This window comes from Grammomys surdaster, unplaced genomic scaffold (assembly GCF_004785775.1).
Source record: "Grammomys surdaster isolate TR1022 unplaced genomic scaffold, NIH_TR_1.0 126185, whole genome shotgun sequence".
NCBI lineage: Eukaryota > Metazoa > Chordata > Mammalia > Rodentia > Muridae > Grammomys > Grammomys surdaster.
This window is the reverse complement of record NW_021620991.1, coordinates 4,466,533-4,490,309: the sequence shown is the minus strand read 5'-3', so window position 1 is coordinate 4,490,309 and position 23,777 is coordinate 4,466,533. Positions and strand designations below refer to the sequence as shown.

Sequence of the window (23,777 nt, the reverse complement as noted above, 5' to 3'; positions counted from 1 at the left end):
CTGTGGCAGTGTCTCTCTGTCCAGTGTCTCTGTGGCAGTGTCTCTGTCCCAGGGTTTGCTGGATCACCCCTGCCCTTCCTCCTCTTCTGTCTGAGCTCATTCCCACTTCCACACAGCACCTGTCACATAAAAGTGACCCACGCAAGGGTAACCATTTGTTTAACTTATTCAAACCAGGTCACCCTGGACACTCCCAGGCAAGCCTGGTCATGGGGTCACCCTACTTGTGAGTCACATGACAGAGCCAGCTGGAGAGGGAGTCCATTTCTGTACCTCGCTGCCAGTGAATGAGCCCTTTTGGAATTCTTCGGAGTTGTTGATGCTCAAAGGCTGTCACCATAGCAACGAGGTCAATAGGAAATGGCAGCCGTGCGTAGGTTTCATCCTCACTGTATCCTTGTTGACAGGAATAAAGGCCCTGCTTCTGATTTCTTGGTTCAACTAGATGAAGTTTTCATTAGATTTAACTTCTCATATCCAGACACCCACACACTAGTCAGCTTCCCTCTCCCCACATCTCCCCACTCCGCTCTCATTCTGAGAAGCACTGCCGGGGCTGAGGGTTTGGGGTGGTGTGTGTGCTGGTTTTATGCAAGGATCCAGTGAGCCTGGTTGCTGTGTCTTGATGTTGAGACGTGGCATGCTAGGAGCCCCTCTCTATTGGGTGGCCTAGACTTCATGCCCTGTCACACCCACCCTGGAGAAAGCCAGAAGCTGAGGTTTGGTGTCAGCTGTGGAGTGAGGGACTTACTCTGGCCATCTTGCTTCAGAGGAAAGGGGGAATGGAGGCGAGGGATGGAGACTCCTAGATCAAGGAATCTAGACCACATAGGGATAGCGTGGCCTTGGCTTCTGCATTTGGCCTCTTGGAAAACCTTAAAGGCGGACTTGGTGACTAGAAACTGGCCTTGGCTGAGAACTTCTGCCTCCTGAGGCTTAGCCTCTCTTCCAATGGGCTGGGGACTCTTCACAGTAGTAGTGAATGTGCTGGAAACCCTGACTTGCTGGAATGCTGGAATCTCAGTGGGGCAGGGAGTGGAGTCTCTCCTGGTGTTAGCACTTCAAACCTGGAGTTCCCAGTCCTTCCCCCTACTTGAGGGAAGAGCCAGTCAGTGGGGAAACATGTAGCTGTAAACAGCTAGGTGTCCAGTACTTCAGAGCCACTTGAAATTAGGGACATTTCAGATGGCTGGCTTCCCTTAGGGGAAGCCCCCTCTTAACTCCCAAGTATGTGGTCCAGAGAGCTTGATTCTTACAGAGACATAAAACCTAGGGAGTTGGAGAATTCCACATTTCACTAGACCATCTCCTCTTTAGCGAGCTTATCTCTGAGTTAGAACCAGATCTTTGACTCTCAGGCCTAGGACAGGCCTGAGAACAAGCCACAAAGGTTGGTTGAGATGGTGAATGGGGAGAGGAAATCCAGAGGAGACTTCTGGAACAGCCTAGAGGTACAAGCACCCAAGGAGCCCCAAAGGACAAGCAGCTAGGGACAGGCATGAAACTAAAAGCTTGTCCCTCCTGGGGGACACGTCAGCTCAATAGGATCTAGTCTGAAGGAAAAAAAAGAACATCTGCAAAACAAACCAAGGTCCCATGGGCAGGGGGAGTCAGGCTGGAAGATGGCCAAGGTGAGGGGTGTTGCCAGGAGTGTGGCAGAGCAGAACAGGGGCTCAGCCTCCCTGAAGGTCCAGAGACAGTAGTTCCTATCCCAGGGATAGCACAGTGCACAGGGAATCCTTTCCAGGACTTTGCACCTTTGTGTGTGTGTGTGTGTGTGTGTGTGTGTGTGTGTGTGTGTGTGTGTGAGTTTTCTCAGACTCAGATCCTGCAGTCACCACAGAACACAAGACTTCTCTCCCTAGGGACCGAGCTGCTATTCTTGGCCCCAGGGACAAAGGTGTTCTTCTTTGTATAGGTCCATACTCAGGACTTTTCTTGAATTACAATCAACAAGTGGACCTGGTGGCACAGGCCTGAAATCCAAACAACTCAGATGGCTGAGATGAGAGGACCATAAGTTCAGGTCCAGCTTGGGAAACTTAGCAAGATCCTATCTCAAAATGGAAAATGGACAAAAGGCTTAGCACTGTGGCTCAATGGTAGCACCTGCCCAGCATGGGTGAGCCTCTGGGTTTGAACCCCAGTCTCATGGTTTCCAAGAGATCACACTGTGTGCTGGCACCAAGACTCCAACTGCAAACCCAGAAAATATTAAGGGTGCCAGTTCTTAATTATGAGTCTAAGGAGACAGCTCAGTCCTGAAACACCCAAAAACTAGGTTTCCCATCTCCTGGACATTCCACTCTGGAAGTTTCCTGATAAATCTCCAACCCTGCCTCCCTGTCACCCCAAGAGATCCAAGTGTGAGAGTGCTAGCCCTGCTCTCCAAGGAAAAGCCCTGGGTTTGCCTCTTTCTGGTGTCTGCCTCAGGCTAGAGTTTCTAGGAAATACAAGCCAGGAGATTCCAGCACGAGGATGCTTTGTAAAACAGAGTCCCCTGGCTGGCTTCCACCCCAGAAATCAGAACAGAGCTGGACAGGGCCCCTAGAGTCTGCTTTTTCTAGACCTGCCCAGCTGCTTCAGAAGTGAAATGGTTTCTGTCATTGGCTGCTCTGTGCTCAGGGCTCACTGTGATGCAGTGCTCCAGAGAAGAAGGTGCAGCTGGGTACTCTGATCCCCTGACTGGGCAGCCCGGACACCCAAGCTTACACCTGATTTAGGATCTGTCACTTCTATCCCAGAGATCTTCCTCCACTGCCGGGATACTGGATGAAACCTCAATCCTCCTTAGCAGCATTCAACCTGAGGCTGGTCTCTCACTCTCTGCTCTTCTCATGGCCACACCTGCAATCCTTGGGCAGTTTCTTTGTCACTCCAAGGCCAGTCACTCCACTCCACAGACTGTGCTCAGATAATTCCCGCAGGAGTGCTAGGTACATCCTGGAGGCGCTCTGCTACAACTGACCACCAGGTGGCGCTAAATGATCAGGAACTGGTCTAGAAGGCCCGGGAAAGGAGAGCCCTTGTTGATTTTATATCTTGATACTCCATAATCACCAGGATTACAATCTAAGCAAAAAAGCAAAACAAATAAACATGTTCCCTGTACAGAATTTGTCTTTGTTTGAAAAAAAATCTCGAGAAAACACGATACTTTGAGCCTAATGTATACCTTAAGGCTCAGGTGTGTTGGACCAGTGAGCATCCTGGGGTACGTGGGAAGGTACCCTGGGGACTGGAGGACAGGGTGGCAGAGAAGCTGGGTGGGGAGTTCCCAGGGAATTTCTCTGCCTCTGAAGCTTAGTTTCACAATGTGGGGTCCCTGTCTGCAGTCTCCCTAGCCTATGCTGGCCGCCCTGGGGCTGGAAAAGGCCCTTGTTGAGTGTGAGGAGAAGGGCCAAGACATGGGTCCTAAAACCATTTCCAGTAAAGACTAAAGAGTCAAGGCATCTGAGGACTTCTAGGGGCAGTCAGAGAACCCACGACCTCTTGTTCACCTTGGCAACCACCCCATGCTTACAGTGGCCTTTACAGTCAACGTGGCTGTATCCCACATGAACTGTGGCCCCAGCCCACGCTCACCAGGGCCTCTATTATGATCCCCCTCCCTGTCCCCTGCATACTCAACATGGCCTCAATCTCTTCATTCTCTCATGGTTCCACCCCCAACCCCCACTCAACAAGGTTTCCACTCCTACACCTAACGTGACCTCTACCCAACAGTCAACACAATATCCCTTCCTTCAAGCTCAACACGGCCTTTCTTCCTTTAAGTTCAACATGGCCTCTACCCTGAATTCAACATGGATGGCCCCCGTTTCCATGCTCAACATGGCTTCTCTTCTCTCACACTAAACAGTCAGCCCAGTTCCCATCCTCACAGTCACCTGGGCCTCTGACCCCAAACTCAGCATGCTCTCCATGGCTTCAGAGTCAAACAGCCCTGAAGGCCACGATCCTGACACTGACACACTATTTCTCCTTGCCTCATCTCTGCTTCCTTCCTGATGTTCCTCACAGTGCCTGGGTTGCCCCATAGTCTTCTACCACACTGTCGTCTGGGCTGATGGCCTGGGGCCCCTACCACATGGCTATCCTTGACTTCCTAGTCAACTTACAGTCCTGTGATGCCTTCTAGGCAGGCTCCCTTTGATTGGGTTCCCTGAGGGATGACCTAGGCTTCCTCCTGTCAGGCCTCTTCTCAAAGCCCAGTGTAGCACAGAGCTCAGTGGTGCCACTCTGGCTGGAGGAAGACAGGAGATGTCTAGGTGGCCTTTGGGTGCCCTTACTGGGCACACAGGGGTTGTGAGCTAAGGACTTGGCCTCCAGAGGGCACTGTTCTGGCCTTTGAACAGGTTTTCCTCCTAACTCCAGCCAGTACAGTGGTCATTTGACATTTGTGATATCATTTCAGGGCCACAGGAACCTGTCAACCAGCCCGTTGTCATCCATCCCAGGAAAGAGGACATGGCCACTCAGAAAGCTCAGATATCCAGGGGAGGGGGCTCTGCCTCCTCACAGCTCAGAGCTGCCAAGTTTACATCCAGCCTCTGTCCTTTGCTGGAAATCCTTTTACATGGCGCCCCTTGCTGGCACCACTACCCAAACCACGGAGCCACAGAGTCACAGAGCCACGGAACCACTTCTCACGTGTGCGTCCTAGACTGGCCAGAGCGTCCTTGGCCTTAACTCATAGACAAGGAGTTGGGGTTGTTTTGGGAGAAAGTTTCAGAAGTCATTGGGTCAGGAAACCAAGCCTTCCCCATTCTGAGCTCTCGTGTGTGTCCCTGTCTATGTGTCTAAATGGCGAGGATGCTGTGTGCATGTGGGTACCTATGTGTGCAAGTGTGCATGACATTATGGGACAGTGCAAGAGCAGTGGGGGTATGAGGTGGCTGCTGTCCCAGGCCCAGGCTGTCTTTCCAGGCAACTCTTCTACTTGGCCCTCCTTTTGTAACTGAAGACACCTATCGTAGGCATCTATGGACCCAGAGTGACATGGTGGGGTTCCTGGAAGACAGTTGGGCAGAACCAAAACTGGGCTGGCTGAAGGCTGGAGTTTTCTGGGGGTGGTGGAGGCCTGCTGAAAACCCAGGCCTCGCTTGTTCTTGCAGGGCCATTGGGCCATTCAGGGTGCTCCAAATGGAGCCCCAAGGTAGGATCAGCTGGGCAGGATCGTGCTCAGGGAGGGGCTAGGAACAGCTGTAAAGCCCTGGTACATCAGTCTGGCTGCTAGCTGGGAAGAGGCTGGCATATTCTTTCCTGATGGGCAGCCAGGAAAGGAGATAGGGCAGAAAACCATGGGTACCCTATGGAAACCAGTTTTATCTGGCTCTCTGTTGGGTCACAGAAGCCAAGAGTGCTTGATTTGGGTCATGATGGCTGTGGCTTTGAGCCACTGAGCAAACTTCCCAGCAAGCTAGAAGGACCAAGAGCCAGAGCCTTGCTTGCAGACCAGCCATCCACTCTAAAGCATCCCTCTGCAGCTGGCTTGGGAGGAGGGACTTGGCTCTCACTAGTGAAGCATGCTAGGAGCTAAGCTGAGGCTGTAGGAGAGTAGATCCCAAGACTTCCAGGATGTGACAGGCTGTATGCAGATGAGTTCTGTTCTCTTTCACCCTAGACAGAAGCCCAGGCAGTCACGCCCAGGCTTTTGGCCCGAGATGCACAGTTCACCATACTGTAAGCCAGCAAAGCCAAAGCTGACAGGGTCCTCATGCACACTTCACAGGGAGAAAGTCATTTCTCAAGATGTGCCTAGCGAAATGTCACACTGCCTCAGATTCCTCTCCAAGTGGGGGTGATAGGACAACATGTTGCTCAACGGTACATGAGTAGAAATGTTTGTGTTATTTTGTGGCTCTGCCCTTAAAGGGAAGGGGTTTGTTCTCCATTTTTTTTCTTCTCCTTTCATTGATCAGAATGGGCAAGGGCGGGAGTGGCCGTCTTTAACCCGTGGACGTGAGCAGCACCCTGAAAATGGCAAAGCACCAGCTGGGAGGAGCCTGAGGGGCTGACTTCAGATACAGGGGCCGGGCATTTTGACTCTGGGCTTCGGAAAGACGTAAAAGTGAAAGCGAAATACAAGTCTTTTTGACTTAAGCCACTGTTATTTGTCCAGGGAGGATTACAAAAGTCAGGGAGGCTCTTGGGAAGCCTGTTGGGAATTCAGTCAGACATCTTAATTTCCCTTCCATGTTTGCTCTTTACATGCGGGCTCCTCAGACTGCAGGTGGAGGGAAGGTCCTTTTGTACAAAGACTCAGATGGCACAGGAGCCCCCTCCTGCTTCGAGGCAGGTGAGACAGAGACTGAGCGCGGACAGAGGCCTTGTACCCATCAGTCTCATGTTCCGATTAAGCCACTGACAACTCTGACGAGCAGAGAGAGATCGGGAAACATCAGGGTATCAAACAGGGAAGCCATTGAAGGAATGTGATTTATGAAGCTAATGTGTTTGGCTCCAGCCTTCATGCTATGCCTGATTCTGGAACCCATCTGATAGCTTCTTGGCTCTCAGCAAACAGTGCTTTCCCTGAATACTGCTGGCTGGCACCTGTGTGCTATCCACGCTCAACCGGCAGCTAGGCACTTACAAGGCCTGTGTTTCCAAGTACCCGTTCCCAGGCAGGGCTGTCTGCATAGCAGAGCCCAGGGCAGGCATACACCATTCGTTGAGTGATTCAACCTCTTGGTCTCCTTGTAATTTGTATGTAACTTTCTTGATGCACTGCAGGCCCTGAACAAGCATTCACTTACCCCCGCCCCCATTCCTGGTTAAACCTCAGAAGCCAAATCAAGTCTGCTTTTTGTCCCCCAGAGTTTGGGAGCCCAAAACTCTTGCCTGGCCTGGAGGTGGCACCCTTATGCAAGGTGTCAGGAGACATGGCACTGATGGCTTCAGGTAGAAGCTGTCTGTGTGCATTTAGGGAGGATGCCCTAGGCTGAGCATAAGGGTCGGCTTGGCAGACATGGCTCTCCCTGGAAGCACGTCCCTAGTGTCCTTCTGGCACAAATGGTCTCTGACATTTGTGCCAGGACCTAGTCATCTGCTCCTGGCGACCTGGGTAGAGCCTTTCATCTGCAAACAGGCTCTAATTTGCCAATGGCAGGCAGCAGGAAGAACTCTTTGCAGTGACCCAGAAGACAAATATGACCCAGAGGGAAGGAATTAATGTGTTCTTTCTACCTGGAGATGGGTTTTGGAGCCAAGAGCCCCCTAGACAGAATACTGAGGATATGGACCAGGGGCAGAAGCCTCTGACCCTTGCCACCTTTTCAAGTTAAGAGTCCTCCCTAGGGCCTTTATTTTGGAAGTGGTAACTAAGTGCCAGCAAGAAGGCAGGGGACGATCAGGAGAGGGATGCAGATATCACAAGTCATCAGAAGCATGACTGACCACCTGACCAGACGGCTGAGACTGAGCCTGAGGATGAGTGACTGCCTCTGTCTCCGACCTTATATAATCTGCTGGCTGGAGACAGAAGACTGAGCTTCAGGAAGCTAATCCACTGTCTTCTCAGTTTCCTGGATTTCTGAATAAAGTGAAATGTTAATCCTAGGCTCTGCTCATTGGTTTCTGTGAGTGACAGGTAGCGAGAACCAAATTCCAGTTTCACGGTGGCCATAGAGCCAGGACAATGGTTAGTGTCCTGAGTCCAAGTTCTGGTTTTGTCTATTCTCTCACCAGGTGGCATTAGAGTGTGTTCTGGGCAGAGTTCCTGCCCCTGCTAATCCAAGGTACTACCTATGAGAAAGGACAAATGGGCCTACGGGGGCCTATGAGGGGTTGGGTAGGACCCTGTCTGTGCTTAATGGCACCCCTTGAGGCCATCTGGGTCCTGAATTATAAGCAGAAAACCTAAGAACCAGGACCACTGGTACTGGAATGGGAAGGCATATCTGGACAGCCTTGTGTCCCGGAGCTCGGATGCTGGAGGACTGTGATCTGCTGACCAGGGTCCCACAGACACTGCACGAAAGCCAGCGTGGTCACTTTCTGCTTACACCCCATACCGTCCTGAGCACTAACTTATCTCAGGGCTTCCTGTGTTTTCTTGCTCTGTGTAATCAGGCTAGGCTGTGCGGTTCCTCTGGATAGTGGTGGTGGGTTTGCTTCTGTCTGGTGTTCCCTGGAGCAGAGGTTTGAGGAGACTAGGGGGCTTTAGAGTATATGAGCTAAGCCACGGGGACGGGTTGTATATAGGCTGAGTCCAGAAACCAAAGTGAGGAGAAAAAGATGAAGAGAGGAGAGGCCAGATATAGGAACCAAGGCACGGTGGCCACAAAGCCTCAGGATAGGTGTGGAGGCGGAGGCATTGCCTGCCAACGACAGAAAGCAGAGCCACACCAGCGGCTTCCTGCCAGTACAGACACGGTTGGGGTTTCAGTCAAGGATGAATCCTGAAGGCCCCTGGGTCACCTGCAGTACCAGAGACAGTACCTGAGCTCAGGAAGACAGCCCAGGAGATGCTCTGTCCTGAGGCCAAGCCCCAGGGTGGATCTTTTGGATCTTCATACAATATATGACATGTTGTCCCTAGTAACCCCTTCTAGAGCTTAGGCTGATGGCATACTGAGATCTGGGCACTTAGGGTCTTCCAGAAGAAGTGTGTCATGGCAGCTATTCCTAGCTTCGGCTTGTAGTCCTCAGGCAAGGATAGTTTAGTGGCTCGCCTGTTGTGTCCAATAACTGTAGCTCCCCTCTGGCTAGCTCAGAATGGCTGTGCTCCTTAGTGACCTACAGGTTCGCTCTACCAGGTACCAATGGTGTCTGAGAAGACAACCAGCATGCTCACAATGCTGTAGGGCCCTGACAAGCATTGGGAAGCCTCGTGGTTTTCTCAGTCTGGCTGAGCCTAGCTGGTAGGGGCAGGAGGGATGGCGGTACTTGCAGGAACAAGGATCCATGGCTTCCTGGAGCCTTGGCCGTCTGTCTTGGTGACTCGCACCTGACAGATGCTGTAGAAAGCTCCATTTTGCCGATCAAATGAAGTCAACTCAACTACGGAAAGCCCTTTGTCACCCAGGCTGGGCACTGTGGCAGCCCAGGGCCAGCAGCCTGCTGCCGTGTCCAGGGCCAGCGCGGGCAGCCATTCTTCCTGTTCCCTGCCTTGTCCTTTCTCCTCAGCCTCTCACCCTGCGCTCCTACGTGTGCGGACGCACTCTTGTTCTACCGCAGCTTATGCTGTCTGTGTGTCAGAGCCTCACCTTCTCCATCTGTCGTACGTGTCTGAGGAACGCATGTCAGTGGGGGTGCAGGTGTATGGAGGTCATAGGATAACTTTGGATGGGTCCTCAAGATTTTCCTGCCTTTGTGTTTGAGGTAGAGTCTCTCCTTGGCCTGGAGCTACATCAAGTAGGCTAGGCTGGCTGTTTGGAGAGCTTCTCAGGCCCTTCACGTTGAATCTCACCACCTCTGTTGTGCCTGGCTCAGGGATCTGAGTTCAGGGCCTTGTGCTTGCAAAGTTGCATTCTACCAATCAGCGTGGGTCTGGGGGAGTTTGGGCCTTGATTTCAGTTTAGTTTATGAGGATTAAGTGACTGCAGGCATTGGAGGGGATTTCATTAAAGCTATATTCACAGTGACACCATGTCTGAGAGAAACAGGACTCCATGCTGAGTCCCCAAGGCCCACCTGGGCGGTGCTGGCAGGGGGCACAGGGAGGTACTCACACATGGGCTTCAGCTGCCCGATGAGTTCCTCCTTTGTCCACTTCGCCCACTCCTTCTTGTCGGTGTTGATGGAGCAGAGGATGGGCCCACAGGGCTTGCCACAGTCCTCGATGGCCGGCACATTCAGGTAGTGCACCAGGACGATGTCAGGGTTCTGTGGGGAGAGCAGACACTGCCAACATGAGGGCACAACAGGTATACATCATCCCCACACTGCCTGTGTAGCACTTGCTTGATGCTAGAACCAGGTGATGGCATTTGAGACCATGCTAGGCACTGTGGGATGCTAGCGCCTTCCCGGGCCTATAACCACCATGTGCCATTAGGCTCCTGCCTTCACTGGGACAACGGGAAAGGCTTCTGGCTTTATCCAGGGCCCACAGAGGCAAATCACCCTGATGCAAACCACAGACATACATAACAAACACAGGGGCTGACAAGCATGAAGCCAAGGACCTTAACTGTGTGTCCTGTGAGCTTCTAACCTCCATTTCTCACCCTTGCTGCTTAAGGAACATATCCTGGCCTCAGTCACTGAGGTCAGTGATGTGGGCTCTCAAGAGGAAAGTAGCTACCAGGGCTTTAGACCTTCTTCTCCAGTACCAGTCTCTGCTTGCAGCCTGGGGCCTTCCTCGGCATAAACAGCAACAGCCTCACCCAGAAGATGGCTGTCATCGGGAACCCCAGACAGCTTCTCCCAGTCCACTTTAGAACTTAAGAATGGGAAAGGCCATTAGCCCAAAGACTTCAAGGATGTCTGTTCCCAGATGACTCTATGAAATGACCAGCCTTTCCCCACCAGATTCAATCTAGGCACACGGCCACCACATTCTGCCACCAATAGCTCTGATGGCAACACTGTGGGGTTTCTGAACAGCTTTGTTGCCATGACTCCCCAAGCCTTCTGGCGGTGCCCCCAACTCTTGGGGTTTACTTGGTCACTCCAGGCCTGACAAATAAGAACAACCATGGCAAGTCAGGTGTGGATTTGCATGTCTATGTCAGCACTGGGGAGCGAACAGCAGGAGCAAGTTCAAGGTCATACCTACAGCCATCTATATAGCAAGTTCAAGGCCAGCCTGGGCTATATGAGACCATGTCACAAACAAACAAACAACAAACAAGCAAACAAACAGACACTAGCCAACTGTCCATCATAAAACGACCACACATCTTCACAAATGTTCCTGGAAAAATTTGCTTAGCCCTCTACCCTGACCAGAAAGTATTTTCTAAGTCACACTCTCTTTTGGTGTTCTAAGGAATCATCAAAACACTGAAGAAAACTCCGGAAAGTCACGTGGTGGGCCCTCTCTGCCTTTGCTCTGCAGGCCAGTATCCCCAGTTTCTCCCAAACTTGAGCCCCGGGAATGGACAAGGTCCCCGGCAGAGGGAGGCCGAGTCCATGGTTGCTGTATTGGTTATAGTCAGAGCCAGAGTAATAAATGAAAATATGAATCAATCAGCCCATTAATAAATAAAGACTCAAGACTATACCATGACCAGTGTAAGAAAGCAAACTGGCATAATTTAAAAAGATTTCCAATAAGGGTTGAAACACGGTTTTTTTTTTTTTCTTGCCAACGCTCAGTTAACCAGGAAATTAAATCAACATGAACAGGAGGGCCCCTCGTTAATGGCAGCTTTTCTGGATTGTGGAAATCACGCTCCTTAATAATGAAGATAATCCCTGCCACTGTGGGCCGACCCATTCTTTTTAGAGTATTTTCACACTGTTATTTCATTTGGTGTCTGCGAGAGCCAGGGAGGCGGGCAGGCCAGGGCAGGGCTCCCTCCCTCTGGAGAGGGAGACTCTGAGTTGCTTGCCCAGAGCTCTGTTCCTGGCGAGGGACCCACCTGGGCTGGAAGCCAGGGCTCTGACTTCAGATTCACGTCCTGCCAAGACAGCTGGTGGTCGCTTTCTGCTCTGCTCTACTGAGTTCCTAGCCTTCATTTCCCTTTATTCTTGCAATATGCCCGACAGGTGGGTGGGCTGTGTGGATCTGCCACGCCCACCAAATGGATGGGCTGTGTGAAGGGAGGTAGGTGACTGACTCTCTGGACTCCTAGCCCTGAGTTCTGCTCTCCCTGAAGCCAGGGTTTGACTGAAGGTTCTTGCTGGATCCTGGGCCTGGCTAGGCAGCTGAACCTGCAGCTCAGGATGAAGAGAAAAGATAAGAGTCCGGATCAGAAGGCAGCAGGGACCAGCAGGCCACCTGGGGCTTCCTCTGATCACATCCCTGGAGGGAGCTTGGCCCAGTGCCTGGGAGACGAAAAGCTGTGGCTTCCCTCCTGTCCCCACAGCCACATGAAGCTGAGGCAGCCTGTGTATGACCCAGGGAAGATCAGACTATAGCTTGTGAAGCCTGTGGACCCAAAGCTGCAGCCTGAAGCTCCTGCATTTAGCCATCTGGATGGTTTCTTGAGATTTGCCTGTTGCCCTCTGTACAACCAGCGTCCACCTGTTACTCATGACGTGTACGGGAAGCCCTCTTTCTCCAGAAGGACTTTCCTGGTTTCTCAACTCTCAGTTTCCCAAGGCATGGTGATTTAATGGACTGATAACTGATCAATTGATCGGATGTTCCCATGTCTGAATGTGGTCTCAGGACAAGGCCCTGGGGTATTATAATGCCCTGGCAATAGCGCAGTCACTTCAAGTTTGTAGAAATGAAGACAGGCCAAGTTATGACTCTGACTCTTCCCCTTGAAGCTTGAGGTCTGCTGACATCAGGGCCCACAAAGGGCAGGAAGGGTTACTGAATGTGGATACTGACACGAAAAGCTAAATTTCTATCCATCCATCTATCTGTCTATCTATCTATCTGTCTGTCTGTCTATCTTATCTATCTGTCTGTCTGTCTGTCTGTCTTATCTGTCTGTCTGTCTGTCTGATCTATCTATCTATCTATCTATCTATCTATCTATCTATCTATTTTGATATCTATCTATATCTATCATCTATTATCTATTAATCTATTATCTACCTATCATTTATTAATCTATTATCTATCAATCTTTCAATCTATATATTATCAACCTATCTATTACTTATCTATCAATCTATTATCTCTATCTATTATCTACCATCAATCAATTATCTATTTATCAATCTATCACCTATCAATCTATTATCTATTTATTAATCTATCATCTATCTATCAATCTTATCAATTGATCTATCTATTATTTATTTATCAATCAATCAATCATCTATCTATAAATCATCTATATCTGTCTATCTATTGTCTATCTATCTATCTATCTATCTGTCTATCTATCAATCTATTATCTGTCTATTATCTATTAATCTATCATCTATTGATCTTATCTATCATCTATCAATCTATTATATATCTATTGATCAATCTATCAATCTATTATCTACTATTTATCAATCTATCAATCTTATCTATCTATAATTTAATCTATCTATCTATCTATCTATAATTTAATCTATCTATCTATCTATCTATCTATCTACCTATCTACCTATCTACCTATCTACCTATCTGTCATCTATCTACCATCCCTCTATCTTTGTGTCCCACACTATAGCCCAGGTTGCCTCACTATATGGACTATATTGGCCCCAGAGTCATAGCAACTTTTTGCCTCAAGCTCCTAAGGGCTGAGTCACAGGCCCGAGTCACTGTCTCCACCACCCGGTCTGCTTTCCCCTCTGAGTTGTCTCTACACTCTACTTCATGAGGTCACAGAACCAGCAGCTGCTGGACGCTCATCAACCACTGACCTGAGAGTTTGAGATCATCTCCCTCCTGGGAGCACATGCCTGACACAGGGTTGTCAGGCTGCCTTTCTGTATTGCTTTGATGAATTAACAGGAAGCCCAGCCCCTGGTGGCCAAGGAGTTTGACTTGGGTTTGGAAGAGAGAGAGGCAGGCAGCGCTCAGTCCCAGATTCCACCCCTGAGGGCCAGTGCTGGGCAGTGTTAAATTCCTACTTCTTGGCTTGGGCCAATTTTAAAACACAGAATGTTTGCAGTAGTTTTTTTTTTTTTAATGTGGGGGCATGCATCTCTTCTTGGCAACACTGGTTTTATTCACTAGCCATAGGCTTTATGGGGTGCTCTTGGCAGAACAGTGTATTGGCTTTAATGTTCCAATCATCCGTTTCATGGACTGCTGACTTCGATGTCACAGTGGCCCATGGCACTTGCCTGATGTGACGTGGGCTGGGGTTGAGGGACAGTTCTGGGATTTCCATGAAGCTAGAGGCTGCTCCTTGAAGTGGACATGGCTTTGAAGCCGACCCCCAAATGTCCTAGTGTCCTGGCAGGGGCTTTAAATGGCAGGATGGGAGGATCCCTGTGGGCCAGGCTGGTATGGTGAAGCTAAGGTTGAGTCAGTCTGAGAGGTTCCCTCTCCTGGAAGGAGCCACAGACTGGAGCTTTCTATCCTGTCTCTTGTTTCTTACGACATCTCAACTGTAAATGGAAGCAGAACTCATCTCTCTCCCTGGAGCTTCCTGAGAACCCTGCCAGGCCTCTGGAAGACACCAAGCAGCATATGGATGGCCCAAAGCCCTGGTATTCTCAGAGGCCACTAAAACCCAAACAAAGCCACAAAGAGCATGAAGTCCTTCCTGGGAGCAGACAGATTGCCTGGGAGGACGTCCGTGATTCCACTGGCTAGCCCATGCCTGCCCCATTTTCATAGACCACAGACTCTTCGTGGTGGATGGGGGGTATGGCACTGGGTCTAGTTCTCCCTTCCCTCCCTCTTTCCCTCCCTAGTGACCTTATTTTGCCACAAGCCTGAAGCTCTCAAGTGTTCCTAGGCCCCTCTCCAGCCTGACACTGCTCACTGCAGCCCATTTGCCTGGTGAGCCTGCAGGTAGCCCCTCTTATGCACAGTCTCTGAGACACTCCCAGCTCCCAGTGTGTGTGGCCAAGTACAACTGCCACACCTGGCTCCGCCTAGGCTACACTCAGTGAAGGATAGCACCGCTCCGCCCTCCCCTCATCAGAAAGAGCAGCTACCCTTTCCTCAGTCCCCCACTGTATAACTGTCAACTCTGCCAGCTTTTCTTAAAGCCAGCCAGACCCTTCCTCTCGGCCCAAGTGCCCACACCCCTGGAGTCCAAGCCTCCTGATGGTACAGGTGTTGGAGGGAAGCCCTTTCTCTCGGGTCTCCTTCCCTCCTCTCTTCCTCATTCTTTCAACCATTCCTCTAACACGAGCAGGTGTGATCTAACAATGATGGCTCTCTGGGCCTTAGGATAGACTATGCACATACTCTTCTGGTGCCGCAGCAAGCACATTTCTCTCCAGCTACCTCTTGTCCCACACTCCCCAGAACGCTACTCATCCCCCCATTTGCCTATGCCGCTATTGCTGGCTGGTGTGTCCCGTACCTCAAGAAAGCCCTAATCTTCAGAGCACTCAGTCCTAAATAGGATGTCTTCGTTCAGCCCCTCCCCTCGAGGCTCAGGGATTATGTGGGAAGAGGAGGCAGGAGGATCGTAAGAGTCGGAGGTGGAGGATGACCATGAGACAGCTTCATCCAGACACACCAGGGATGGTCCACATATGAACCCACAGGTTCAAACCTGACAAAATCCCAGCATGGAGAAGTGGAGCGGGTACAGGGTCTTACCCATACCTGATCAAGAAGTTATTTGCAATTGATAAATGCCAGGAAAGGAAAAAGCCAAAGCAAAAAATGTCCAGCAGGTCCAGGAGGAGGCCTGACACTCACTCCCAGAGTTGCCACCTCTGCTGTCTGACTCCCTTGTCAGGTACGCCTGACTCCCCAGATGGAGCCCACCCAGCAGACGCTGCTTCCCTTTGCTGGTTTCTTACTGGATTCAATGATCTCCATGACTCTTCTCTTCAGCAGGGCGCTCATGACCCGAGCTGTGGCCAATGCCGCCCCCTCCTCCTGAGGTGGAGCTCCTATTTAGAAAGCTGATGGGGGCTGTATGGGCAAAAGGGGGATAGGAGGAAATGGAAATAAAACTGCTTTGAACAAAGAAGTGTCCACAGATCCACCATCTTGGAACTGTGTTCTCCACGGTCCAGGCCAGCAGTGTATGGTGGTGGCGGGTGCTCACAGGGTATCAGGTGCTCACCGGCAACTCTTATAACTCGTGTCAACATGAAGAGGCTCTGCCAAAACCTCCAGCTATATGTGCCCTGTCATGACTGCATCTGCATCTGTACAGGGGCATCTGTCCAGGCGGCTGGAAGGGATCGGCCGACGTGTCTTTTTCTCTGATAGATCCTCATCAGCTCGGGAAATGCCAGATCCCCTTGCAAAGACCCAGCAAGGGACGTCTAGACTCAGTCAGCTCACAGCAAACCCTGGGCCTGGAGGGATGGCCCTCAGGCCAAGTTTGTGAAGAAGACGTAACAGAGTTAAAGGGCAAAGGAGAGGAGCCGGGCACTCACGCTGGTGACAGCCATGGGGTGAGCAGACACTTGAGGGGGCGCCAAACTTCTTAGGCCTTTGAGGGCCATCAGTTATCCATGAAGTGAGTACCCACAACCAGTCACCTCTGGCTTCTGAGAGAGGAATTGCAGAGTTCAGAGGCCCCCCACATAGCTGATCTCCCCAGAGATCAGAACAGGGAGGACAGTTCCATGGCCTTCACCACACCAGGAGGGAGAGAAAGGTCTCCTTCCTGCCACCAGCTCTCATGTTGAAGGCCTCGGCCACAGCTTATCAGAAGTGTGCAGTGCTCTGCCACGAGTAACTTAGGAGCTAAGGAGGTGTTGCTGTTTGTGTGGAGCCTCCATGCTGAGCTCACCCGGGGGTGTCTGACAGGTCTTGTGTCAACTACGGGTGCAGGAGTGAGCTAGTCATCAGAGGTTCACCAAGAGACTCCAGTTGCCAAGAGCAAGAGGCCTAGGCCCCCAACTTGGCCACTTCCATGATGAACTGGGTGTCAGGTAGCATCCCACTCCCTGTACGCATCTCTCCTGCCTCTGTGGGGAAGGCAGGTAAGAACTAGCACCCTTTGTGTAGAGCAAGAGAGACAGCGACGTAAGAAGCGGTTAAAAATGCAAAACGTGGTTGGTTTTGATAAAGAAAAATGCAGCTGCAACATCTGTTTGACTCTTGTTTGTAGCTTCATCAGCACTAAGTGGTCAATAAATCAGAGTGGCGTGGTGCGCCGCTTCTTCTGAGGCACGGCCATTAATCTCATGCCAGTTCTCATGAAAAATGAAGGAGAGAGGTTGCGTGGTAGTGAAAGTGTATACATTACCCAGAAAGTCATAATAGCATGTAATAGTGCAATGTATACATTACCCAGAAAGTCATGATAGCCTGGGATGGTGCCGCACACCTCCAAAGTCATAACAACCTAGGATAGTACCGCATGCCTCCCTGCTTGCCGTGGGGGGTTGGAGGGGAGAACCCGGCTACGGGAAAGGGGATGGAGCGAGTAAATCAGCATCGTTTGCGCCAAGAGCCTGTTCTGTGATCGCATCTGTCATATTAGCACCGTTTATGCGGAGCTAGACGACGCGTGAGCCTGATCTGAAGAGGCACAGCTTTCTGGACCTGTGTGCTTAATAAACAACCAAGACGGGAGCCCGTAAAACCAGAGTGTGGAGTTGGCAGATGGAAGGACAGGATTTACTGGGAATGGATAAGTGACGGTGGCGGTGGGCGGCTCGGGGCTGGGGTGTCACCCGGCTGCATGGTAGATGGAAGCAATTCTGCCCGTGCTGTAGTTGCCCCTGGCAGCCCGCTGGCTGTCCTCTGTGCTTGGAGTAATGGAATGGGTGTGTGTGTGTGATGGTTCCAGCAAAAAGCAAGCTGTCTCTCAGAGCATCCAGCAGGGCGGTCCAGCCCTGCTCATGGTCAGGACAGAGCTCAAGCAGGCCACAGGGACAGAAGAAAATTCCAGAACTCCATACACATTCTGAGAAGGGCCAGCGACACGCCACTTGTTGCTTAGGTGTCCCCAGGGTCTGCCAGTCCCTGGAAGACCCAGGCTTCCCTGTCACAGACCAGAAGGGATCCTCCCTTGCTGTAGTACATATAATTGGTGCATTCTATGGGCCTCTCTGGGTGGCTTCTGGGTGCTGGGGATGGGACTGTGCTGTGGGCTCCCCCCATAGATAGAGCAGCCTCTGTTTTCAGAGATGGCTTCTGAGGACAGCTCTGTGCTGGCCTGATCTTCAAGCCTCAGCGTGCCTGGTTTAGTCCTCTGAGCACCAAAGTGCTGAACAACTGCTATCCCACCCACAGGGCAGAGCGTGTGTCTGAGGATGGAGATGCCAGCCTGTCCCTGCTAAATGATCCATTTTCTCTCCTTCACTCTGCCAGGGCTCCTGGAGACTCAGTGGATGGCGAGTAAGGAGGTTGTGCTCCAAGCCCAGTGCCCAGGGCTTTGAAGCCCCGTTACTATCACAGGTCAGGAGCAAAATCAGATGCAGGAGGCTGAGCTGGGCCCTGGGATACAGGGGTTGGTGGGAATAGAGGCTGGATTTAGAGCTCACAGCAGGGCAAGGCCTCAGACATCCCTGCATCTATACCAAGTGCCTGCAGAGGCCAGAAAGAGGTCTGTGTCAGGCGGGGTCATAGGTCAGGATGCACTCTGTGTCAGGCAGGGTCATAGGTCAGGATGCGCTCTGTGTCAGGCAACTACAAGGGAACATGAATTAGACCTGAGCACCTGTAACTTAGCAGTGTGTGTATGTGTGTGTGTGTGTGTGTGTGTGTGTGTGTGTGTGTGTGTAGATTGAAAAGGAGGGGAAGAGAAGGATCTGAAGGAGGGGGTCTAGTGCCCCTAGGAATAGCAGGGCTCAGTGGTCAACTCTCCTTCCTGGGGATCAGGTCCCGTATTATATGCTGAGTCCAGGACTATCATTGCAACCTGAGGAACAGGTTTTCCAGTCATGTCCAGCAGGGTTAGGGGAGCATTGTGGGTGACCAGTAAGAGGCTAGAAGGTGCTTCTTGGGGCACAGGGCAGCTGCCCAGGGAGTCCCCAACCCTGTCTCAGGGCTGCTATGATTAAGTGAACACATGCGTTGGCAGGGGCTGAGCCGGCAGCCCTTCCTGCTTTCGAGGGAGGCTGGGAGGCTTAATTAGTTAATGTGAGCAAAGTGGCCTGAAGATGAAAGCCCTGGGTAATTGCTGAGTGCTGTTGCTGTTGTTATTACACAATTACCAGAATTTTCCAGTCACGGGAATCTTGTTAAACAATTCCCACCTGGTGTGGGGTTCCCAGATCCATGCCGGTTGAGGGGCTGACTGATTCTTGACTCCCTGGTTGGAAGGTAGCGGAGGAGAGGTGTCCAAATGTGCCACCAGGCCTGTGTAGGTCCCGTCACATCCTGGGTACCCCAAGGGCACTTTGTCTCTGTTGCAGAGCAGACAAACTGTACATGCATGAAGAAGAGCTGGAAGGTCCTGCCTGCGTGAATTTTGCCCAGAAAGTTCTAGAAACTTCCATCCAGACTCCCAAGAGGCCAAAATAATCCAGACATGTGCTCCTGGGGAGAACTTCCTGTGTCACAGCTAGCTCTGAGATATCCCTGGCTATCTAGACTCCAGATGGACAGATGGGAGGTTCATACCAGCTTGATCAGGCTACAGGTTGTTTAAAATCTCTATGGATCTGAGGGAAGAGCTGTCCAATCACATCTCTGTGCTTGCACTGTTACGAAACTATTAGAGGTACTGGAAGAGTGTACAAGGGTAGTTTTGGTGGGCAGAATAGTGACAGACAGGTAAGGTGAGAGAAGGCAGTGACTGGGAGAGTGGATTGACTTGCCCATGGATGGCCAGAGGACCTCAGGGGTTCACACTGGCCAAAGGTTGCTGCTGGGACCAGCAAGGGTGCAGGTAGGAGAGGTGGGGTGGTACCACACCTAAGGCAGAAACACTGAAGGCTGCCGAGGTGAGTGGATTCCCCTGCAGAGGTGAGGGCATTCCCCAGAAAATGGAGGTAAGACTTTTCCTATTCAGACACAAAGAGAGAGGTGATTCCCATTTTCTTTTAGTGGGGTCAAAAGGAGATAAGTCCTTTGTTGCCCCCATGAGTCCAGTGCTAAGATTAAAGGTGTAGCGAGGAGTTACAGCTCCAACAGGCTAATAGCGGACACAGGACTCACTCTAGAAAGGGAACTGTGGGCTGTGAATATCATTAGTTCCCTAAGTAGTGTTGGGAGACGAGGATCTCTGGGTTTACTTCTTCTGGAACCCAACCAATGGAGGCACCATGACGCTGTGTTCCCAGGGGGGAGGAATCTAGGGCTGGAAGTGCCAGCCAGTGTTCAGTGTCTGCTCATTTATTTTTCTCTTGCTAGGTGCCTGCCAGGGATGCAGGTGGCACATGCCCTGTGGTTGGTGGAGTCTGGGCTTTGATCGAATTGCTTGTTTGTGTCCTATTTGCCTCCCGTTCTCACCTTGGACCAAGCTTTGATTTATTGGAGATCACTGTGAGAATCCCTCTGGCAAGCCCAGGGCTAAGAAGCCATGGCCTTCTGAAGTCCTATAGGGTATCCTTCCCAAGGTGGACCAAGCAGAGCCCAGGGGCAAAGCAGTTGTGTGGGCAGGTCTCTGAAACCCATGGGGTACATGACCTCATCGACCTCAAAGAAGCCCCATTTGCTATTGCACTTGCCCATAACCTCCCTTAACTTCCCACATCTCCATCTCTCCTTTCTTCTGAGACTACGTATCAACTCAGAACCATGGCCAAGTGATGGTGTCACAATCATCAGGTTGTCTCTAGGGGACTGAAGTACTCTGAAACATGCCTGTCCGTGTCCCCATCACACCTCTGGAAGAAGCTGCTGTCCCACTGTACTGAGTGTTATCAGTTGAAACACTCAGGGACGCATGGCTCATGGGAGACAGAGGGGGACATGACTGGGGCACATCATGTCCTGTGGATAGCGGTGTAAAGGTTTTCTTTAGAGAGACCACCTCCTGTCCTTCATATAAGCCAGGGTGTTATGGATATCTCAAGTGGTTGAGCCTGCCAGAAGCCCACTGAAACTGGTTTAGAACAGGACTTTAAAGCCCATCGGAAGCTGCCAGGTCCTTGGACTTTGGGGCCACAGGGATGCAGGGATGATTTTTCTAACTGGATTTAATTTGGGAGATGGGTCCCTGTGGACGAGGCAAGAATGGCCGGGGAGGATTGAATGGATTAACCTCAAAGGTGTGGCCAGAGCTAGAGAACTCCAGTGGGTCACGACCTCTGGCCTCAGACAGTGGCTGGAACCAGTGGCAGGAGAGGTAAGATGACTGGGCATCTGGGAAGGAAATGATGAAGGCTGCGTTCTGGAACCATCTCTTACCAGCACGTGGAATCAAAGAAGCTCCTTGACACAGCCTCCATGTCATTGATGGAGTCTCTGGATCCAAACACGCCTGAGGCTAATACACCTTAAGAGTGTCCAGAAATTTGAGCGCTTATACACTCCTTTACACAGGAGTCAGCTCAAGTGCGCCTTCTATTGTAGCAGTGGAACGAACTCTGTACCACACTGTGTGGAGGATGAGTGACTGTCTCCACCATCACCAGGACTACTCTGAACTATGGTTTATCTGGACCTGAGAGCTCATGGTGCTGGGTGGTAAGCATGTCACAGGAATTGGCTCTGTTAAACCTTCTAACACTCCCAGGAGGCCCGACTATGGACTAAAGTCTCTGGCCACACAGGGAACCTGAAGCATCACTGATCTCTCCTAAGCCCCACCCTCTGAGCCCAGGTCTGCTGGAAGCTAAAGACGTGTGTTCTAGACGGTGGAGTCGGTTTGATTGTGGGTTCCGAGACCTCACAGCTGTGGTCAGTCATGTCCCAGCACCTTGGTATTCTTACCTATATAAGGGAGCGATGACTCAGTCAGCTAAGCGATTGCCATTTAAGCTTGAGGACTTGAGTTCAAATCCCAGAGCCCGTGTTTTTTGAAAAAAGCCATGGGGCTGGAGAGATGGCTCAGTGGTAGAGAGCACTGGCTGTTCTTAGGGAAGACACCAGCTCAGTTCTTAGCACCCGAATGGTGACTTGTAACCACCTGTAATTCCAGTTCCAGGGGTCTGATGCCGTCTCCTGACTTCCACAGGCACTGGTCATGCACCCGGCACACATACATCCATGGAGGCATAATGCTCTTACATAAAATAAAATAGACAGATGCTTTAAAAGCCAGGTGTGGTGTTGCGAGGGTAAAGGGAAACAATATTGGAACAAGCCCTAGCCTTTCAAACTGGGGCTCGGGATAGCCCAGGTCTCCCTTCCCAAACAGTGTCAATTTGTTTCAAAACATGACTACAAAGTGTACTACCGTCTTATAGAACTGCTAGTTGGAATAAAGTCAAACTGATTTAGACTCTGCCTACTTGGAGAGTTAATGTGTGAAGACATATGCCCACATAGGCCACTTTATAAGGTTTTTTTTTTGTTGTTGTTCCAAACACTGAGGAGGAGGCATGGTCATCAAGGTATGAGATATGCAAGAAATTGCAGGGCTTTCAAAGTAGTAACCAGGAACCATTCCTTACCAACTGCAAACAGTCTCAGAGAAGATTCTTGGCTAGCTCCCAAGACTAAGCTACATTTTCTCACAAACTAGTTTGCCAGCCTCTGACAATCATCCCTGGGCCTGACCTGCCACATATCCCCTGACTGTGTGGGGTTCTTTGGGTCCATAAGGTTCACTTCTAGTCATCACCTGGACGGTGGGGACCCCCCCCCTTTCAAGCGCTTCTCTGGTGATTGCTGCTCACGCTTTGCCTGGATGTTCTGTGCAGTTTAACTGGTGCATGGAAGATGGCAAGGACCTTGGCAAGCACATGGCTCCTGCTTCTCCCCCATAAACAGTCTGATAAAGCTAAAACTGGGGCAGACTGACTTATCTTCCACTTTAGCTAGCAAAAACCAACCAAGGGAGGGTGTGACGGGGCCCGTGGGGTCCCGTGGACAGCAGGAGAGTAAGGCAGAGTGCTATCTCTTCCCATCCCCCTTGCTGGCCTCTTGCCCACCGGCCTGTCCATGCTCACAGCCTTCCTGGAAGCAACAATGACACCTCCTCTCCTGCTTTGAAAACTTGAAATTGTCCACTCAAGTGACATCCAATATAGGTCTGGCTTCCTGGCCAGTGTCTCCTTTTTACGGTCTTGACCTTCCCAACAAGCCTCTGGGTGGGAGATCCTTCTGGGCTGGAAAGGAAACCTGGATCTAGCTAGCCAGAGTCCCTGCCTTCTGTGCAAAGTCTCCAGACAGCAGCAAAATACAGGAAGGGGTTTTAAGGAGGGGATTCTGGGAGGTTGGGGCTTGGATCACCCCTCCCTGCTCTGGGAAGAGTCTCTGGAGGATGCCTCCATAAGGTTCTGTTAAAGACATCAACCCCAATTCTCCCCTGGCTGACAAGCAGGCGCATTGCCCAGCCCATGGAGAAGTTATAGGATTTTTATGTTTCAGCAAGCATAACAGTGAGATCCCAGCAGTGGTTTTAGAGGGGCTTATGGAGAAATTGTTTTTTTTTTTTTTAAATGTGAAGATGAAGTATCATCACGGAAGTCATTGTGGCCCTTAACAGTTCATGTCCTGAAACGGTGACTGGAGTTAAGAAAGCCACTACAGGGCAGGGTTCAGATTAGAAAATATGGCTCTTTTCTTTGTTATTTCCTTTTTAAACCCCTCATTCTCTTCATCCTTTCTCCCGTGGCTCCTGTAGCTCACTGATAACTCTGTAAGCTTCCTTAGGTAATAACAGAGCTGTAAAGCTAATGACACAGGCGGCAAAGCGGGAGCCACACCCTCTGCAGGGATGCTGCATGGGCAACCCCGGCTTTAGAGCCCCCAGAGGGAGTGCCAGCTTGTCCTCCCTCTCCCCTCGCCCATGGGGTTTCACGTGGTGAATACCAACAAGGACCAAGACAGGGGGGATGGCAGGGCATGTCTGTAATCCCAGCTACCGAGGCAGCAGTAGGAAGATTGAAAGTTCAAGGTGCTATCAGAAAATAAAAATGTAAACAGCTTGGGATATAGCTCAGTTGCAAAATGTTTGCCTGGCATACATAAGGTCCTGGGTTCAATCTATGGTTCTGAGGGAAGAGGAGGAGGAGGAGAAGGAGAGGGAGGGGTCACTTGTCTTCATTGCTGTCTC

General features: G+C 50.9%; 1 protein-coding gene across 1 annotated transcript in view; it reads right to left on the bottom strand.

Moving 5' to 3' along the window:
- Positions 1-23,777, bottom strand: part of Camta1 (calmodulin binding transcription activator 1) — an 825,029-nt gene that overhangs the window by 96,867 nt on the left and 704,385 nt on the right. Inside the window, exon 7 of the mRNA XM_028757982.1 lies at positions 9,678-9,831. Within this exon, the coding sequence (XP_028613815.1) occupies positions 9,678-9,831 (154 nt within the window). The remainder of the gene's footprint in view (positions 1-9,677; positions 9,832-23,777) is intronic.